This window comes from Ranitomeya imitator, chromosome 1, assembly GCF_032444005.1.
Source record: "Ranitomeya imitator isolate aRanImi1 chromosome 1, aRanImi1.pri, whole genome shotgun sequence".
NCBI classification, from domain to species: domain Eukaryota; kingdom Metazoa; phylum Chordata; class Amphibia; order Anura; family Dendrobatidae; genus Ranitomeya; species Ranitomeya imitator.
In genome coordinates, this window is record NC_091282.1 from 781937291 (window position 1) to 781943290 (window position 6000).

At 45.5% G+C, this 6000-nt stretch overlaps 1 protein-coding gene across 1 annotated transcript in view; it reads right to left on the reverse strand.

Moving 5' to 3' along the window:
• Positions 1-4346, reverse strand: part of ITPK1 (inositol-tetrakisphosphate 1-kinase) — a 207014-nt gene extending 202668 nt beyond the window's left edge. Inside the window, exons 1-2 of the mRNA XM_069737043.1 lie at positions 4008-4346; positions 2573-2761 (exon numbers count right to left, since the gene is read on the reverse strand). Of these exons, the coding sequence (XP_069593144.1) occupies positions 2573-2667 (95 nt within the window). The 5' untranslated portion in view covers positions 2668-2761; positions 4008-4346. The remainder of the gene's footprint in view (positions 1-2572; positions 2762-4007) is intronic.
• Positions 4347-6000: the final 1654 nt, after the last annotated feature.

Sequence of the window (6000 nt, forward strand, 5' to 3'; positions counted from 1 at the left end):
CCTCCTCCTCCTCCTGGCTCATCCGTCACCCCCCTCCTCCTCCTCCTGGCTCATCCGTCACCCCCCTCCTCCTGGCTTATCCGTCACCCCCACTCCTCCTCCTCCTGGCTCATCCGTCACCCCCCTCCTCCTGGCTTATCCGTCACCCCCACTCCTCCTGGCTCATCCGTCACCCCCCCTCCTTCTGGCTCATCTGTCACCTTCCCTCCTCCTCCTCCTGGCTCATCCGTCACCCCCCTCCTCCTCCTCCTGGCTCATCCATCACCCCCCCCTGTTCCTCCTGGCTTGTCCGTCATCTCCCCTCCTCCTCCTCTTCCAAGCTTGTCCATCACCTCTCTTCTTGCTCTTCTTCCAAGCTCGTTCGTCACCCTTCTTCCGAGCTCGTCTGTCCCCCCCCCACCGCTCCCAGAAGTATATCTCCCTACCTAACAAACAACAACATAAATGGCTGGATCCTTCTCTGCCACAACAACATGAGTCATGAGGCCCACATATTAGACTATTGGCTGATCCCAACAATACCAATGGGTACAGCCAAGTCTAATAAGTTTGGAGGGCATTGGGTTTGGCATAGCCACTTACAATAGAAAACAGAATCCGTCCAAAGAAACGTGATTACAGGTCAGTAGCCATCAGCAGGTGACTTGACAAGTGGAGACAACAGTGGCGCCTTCATATTGTGTGATGTCAGAACCTGACGATTATACATAATATACATAATAACTTGCATAATATTATATTATATAATAGTAACAGTCGCACTGCATGATGCAAGGACGCTACACAGAAATCTGATCTCCAACCTGTCCTTAGAACGATATCTGTTACAGGATTAGCCTGAATAATCACAATAGGGATAACTACTGGAGATGACCCAGACCAGATCCAGCAGTGACAAAGCAAGAAACAACCGGGGAGAGAGGGGCAGAACACAATCCTCAGCGGGGAGCGGCAGAGGACGTCTGGCAGGGTGCACACCGGCTACTCTGTGCAGGCGATCCAGACACAGGCACTAAACCCTGCAGCAGTCACATAACTCATATCGCTTTCTGGGAACCTGTCCTTTATACTCTGTGTAGCCACGTAGCAAGGGATCATCTCACCATGCAAATAATCAAACCCCCAGTTACCAAAGAATGCAGGCCACAGATCTCTTGACTGTTTTCATGCCAATCATTTATATAGACTGATCAACCACAGGGGTTCCTTCTTTCCTGGTCCCAAACAGAGCATAAAGATCAGCTCTACCCATGTATGGCGTCCAGTTCCGTAAAACCACTTGATGATTCGGGACCTTTAGATATGCTGACACAATGTACCAAACTGGAGTGGGGAGAGATTAGTGCTGTTAATGCACTTCGTTCACGGAATATTGTCTAAACTGGACAAATGTAACAAACCCTCAGCTGAGAGGTTTTCGGCCTTCAGATGGAAACAATTAAAATTTCCATTCACTGAAAGCAATCTTGAAAATGGAGAGAAAGTTGCAGTACTGCTACGTTCATAACCATTAAATGCTGCGATGACCCTGATGGATGAATTCCAAAATGTTTCGCTACATTTTGGCAATCTGCTGCGTTGCTTAACCCTGCTGTTGTCTTCGGTCTGGGGAGACCTATTTTGAACTTTGGTAATTTTGGGGGTGTTCAAGATGCGGTTCTGAAACTTGTGGTTGATTGACTTAAATGAGGATGGGTTGGTCGGCCACGGGTTTCAGAGCCGCATCTTGAATATTTTAAAGAATATTGAAGTTCAAGGTCGGTCGTTTTTGACCGAAGACAACAGCAGGGTTTTAATAGCTGAAGTGGTGAACTTTAAGTAAACCTTGGTGGTTATAGCAAAAAAAAGTGACAGAAAAAAAGAGCTTATGCAACTACGTAAGAAGTAATGTCATCCACACATCACGATTCATGGTGTATATTTTTCTATCACAGGGTCATTATCAAGCACAATTTTTTACCTTTACCTTACCTTTTCTACCCCCATACACAGAGCAAGGAATCCAGACCAGTACATTTTCAGCTGGATTGGTTCTTATGTGTATGGGTGTCTTCAGAATTTTCCCTGGACATATGATGTCAGGTGACAAAAAAGGTTTGGGTACGATGAATTTCAGAGACCCTATGCTTTTGTTTTTAGGGTTGATAAGCCCCTACCGTTGGTGGGTTTTGGGACAGGTGTCTGTCAGCGACTTAATCTTGCTTCTTGCTAAGCACACTAAGTCAAGTAGACAATACATATGGACGTGGGTAAGAAGAACAGCAATCAGCCCATCGAGCAGTCGGCCAACAGATCCGGACTATCGGCTCTACCTCTCACAGCTGTAAACGCGAAATCTAAAGTGGCAAAAATTACCCCAGCTTTTTGTTCCACAGAAACAAACAAGTAATAAATATAGGTAATTATTTATCAATCTGTCTAAATACAGTTTCCTGTAACAAAGTTTAATTATAAGGGTTTTGGCACAAGATATTGCAGAAAAGTAAATGATCTGCAAAAGGTATAAAATGAATAGAAACTAATCGAAACCAGAGAAATATCAGAGAGGATCTGTCCTGCACATTGCACCCACCTGCACAATTCCGCAAAGGCCTGGAAATTCAATTTCTTTATCTTCTTTTCACTCATCCAATAGCCGACCCGCTTTCCTTTCAGGAACGTCTGCATTTTTGGCACCTGTCACTGCAGGGACCTCTGAAGGATCAGTCCCGGGACCTGACTAAATAACAGGGAGGCCTCCCGTGACCGATTCGATCTTTACCTAATGGAAGAAAAAGATGTCACATGTCACGTGGATTCATTCTTTTCAAAAAATAATATCAAACATACGGCCATCAGCAATGGACAAAGGGAAGTACTGTGCACAGATAACGAGGAAATGTAGTTGGAAACCTAAATTATTCAGCAGCTTAGTGGCAGGTGCAACAGGCAAGATGGACCCTGACCCTGTTCAGTACATGACCCAGATCAGCAGAGGGGATAAACATGCAGCAGGAGTGCTGGGACCTGTTGTCCTTGTGGAGTGGATATTGCTATTAGAGCAGTAACTACTGAATGGAAATAAAACTTACACTCGTGTCCTCATTGGACCTGACAGATCTGACTACAAGTCGAAAAATGTCTGATAGTAAAATCTAGGGTGAATCCCTCCATTGCCAGCAGAACACCGGCCAAAAAGATTGCACAATCCATAACAACTAGAAGATAGGACTTGTAGTCCTAACAAACCTGATCAAAGAGCCCTATAGATTTTTATTTATTATTTCCATTAATTCCATGGTGCTGCACATGAGAAAAAGGGTTACGTACAGGGTTATATCATTTACAGTAAACAGGTTTACAATGACAGACCGGTACAGAGGGGAGAGGACCCTGTCCTTGCGGACTACATTCTACAGGATATATAGCTAATATATCTATATACCATATCTAATATAATGACCATAGGATCAGACGTACTTTCTATTAAATAACGTCACCAAACCGTTTTCAAGAGCTATTTTCTGACAACGAAGGAAAAGAATTATTCTACAGAGGCATAAAAAATGTGGCGGTATCAGTGTAAACAATCCTACCCATCAGACCCATAGTCACACACAACCCCTGTGCTGTGTGCCCAGGACTAGGTCAGGGCAGCATCAAACATCACCATTCACTGACAGCAAGCAGAGGGGTTGGGAACAAGGAGGAGGACAGAACTTGTCCTCTTATATAATCAGACAAGACCTGCCAGCAGCAGATGACCCGTGCCCAAGAGATGCCCACTGGAGAATGGAAAACGGTCCCAGATGTGAGCTATTAGGAGGAAGGGTGAAGCAGGTGGCACCAGCCCAGAACTGGCCACTTTCCTCATGTGTAGCACAGTTACCGGTGCCACCTAGGCAGGGCATCCCAGTGCCAGCACAGGCAGGAGCACGCTGCAGGAAGCCCGGCCGAGCGCGCAGGAACAGCTTCCCTGGCATGAAGTAGGTCAGTGCCCCCCTCCCACATGGCACCTTCCCACCAACCTGGAGAGCGGCGGCTGTGGAGCGGGCTCTCCCTCTCGCTGAGGCGCGGTGTCTTCACTGTCTCCTCGCTCTTGGTGACTGCTTCCCTCCCCCTCTCTCAGATCTCCATTTGCTGAGCTGGGTCCCTCCCTGGTCTCAGCTTCTCTCGCAGGTTGGGAGGGCACACAGTGAGCGGAGGACCCGGGGCCAGGGTACACCCTCTGCAGGAGCTCCGCGCCTTCCTGCTGCGGAGACGCTCCGAGCATTACAGGGGAAGAGCAGCCTGGAAGTTGGAGGCTGCGAGGGGAAACGAGGCACAGTCTGCAGCTCAGGCGCCTCAGAATGGAGAGGAAGTGCAGCGACGAGATACCACCGCCGCCCACCAGAGGGAAGCACTGAGCAGCGGCGCTCCCGGGAGACGGCGGAGAGGCTGGAAGCAAAGGAGAGGGGTGTATCTAAGCCATAGTGTATCTAAGCCATAGTAGTGTATCACCGATGTATCTAAGCCATAGTAGTGTATCACCGAATGTATCTAAGCCATAGTGTATTACCGAATGTATCTAAAGCATTGTGTATCACCGAATGTATCTAAGCCATAGTGTATCACCGATGTATCTAAGCCATAGTGTATCACCGAATGTATCTAAGCCATAGTGTATCACCGATGTATCTAAGCCATAGTGTATCACCGAATGTATCTAAGCCATAGTGTATCACCGATGTATCTAAGCCATAGTGTATCACCGAATGTATCTAAGCCATAGTGTATCACCGATGTATCTAAGCCATAGTGTATCACCGAATGTATCTAAGCCATAGTGTATCACCGAATGTATCTAAGCCATAGTGTATCACCGATGTATCTAAGCCATAGTGTATCACCGAATGTATCTAAGCCATAGTAGTGTATCACCGAATGTATCTAAGCCATAGTAGTGTATCACCGAATGTATCTAAGCCATAGTATATCACCGATGTATCTAAGCCATAGTGTATCACCGAATGTATCTAAAGCATAGTGTATCATCGAATGTATCTAAGCCATAATGTATCGCCGAATGTATCTAAGCCATAGTAGTGTATCATCGAATGTATCTAAGCCATAGTGTATCACCGATGTATCTTAGCCATAGTAGTGTATCACCGAATGTATCTAAGCCATAGTGTATCACCGATGTATCTAAGCCATAGTGTATCACTGAATGTATCTAAAGCATAGTGTATCATCGAATGTATCTAAACCATAGTGTATCACCGAATGTATCTAAGCCATAGTGTATCACCGAATGTATCTAAGCCATAGTGTATCACCGATGTATCTAAGCCATAGTAGTGTATCACCGAATGTATCTAAGCCATAGTGTATCACCGAATGTATCTAAGCCATAGTGTATCACCGATGTATCTAAGCCATAGTAGTGTATCACCGAATGTATCTAAGCCATAGTGTATCACCGAATGTATCTAAGCCATAGTGTATCACCGATGTATCTAAGCCATAGTAGTGTATCACCGAATGTATCTAAGCCATAGTGTATTACCGAATGTATCTAAAGCATAGTGTATCACCGAATGTATCTAAGCCATAGTGTATCACCGAATGTATCTAAGCCATAGTGTATCACCGATGTATCTAAGCCATAGTGTATCACCGAATGTATCTAAGCCATAGTGTATCACCGATGTATCTAAGCCATAGTGTATCACCGAATGTATCTAAGCCATAGTCTATCACCTATGTATCTAAGCCATAGTGTATCAGCAATGTATCTATGCCATAGTGTATCGCCGGTATATCTAAGCCATAGTGTATCGCCGGCATATCTAAGCCATAGTGTATCACCGGTGTATCTAATACACAGTGTATGAGCAAGGTATCTAAGTCATAGTGTAGCACTGGTGTATCTCAGCCATAGTTTAGTATTGGTGTATCTAAGCCATAGTGTAGCACTGGTATATCTAATCCACAGTGTATCACCAATGTATTCCATAGTGTATCAGCAATGTAACTAAG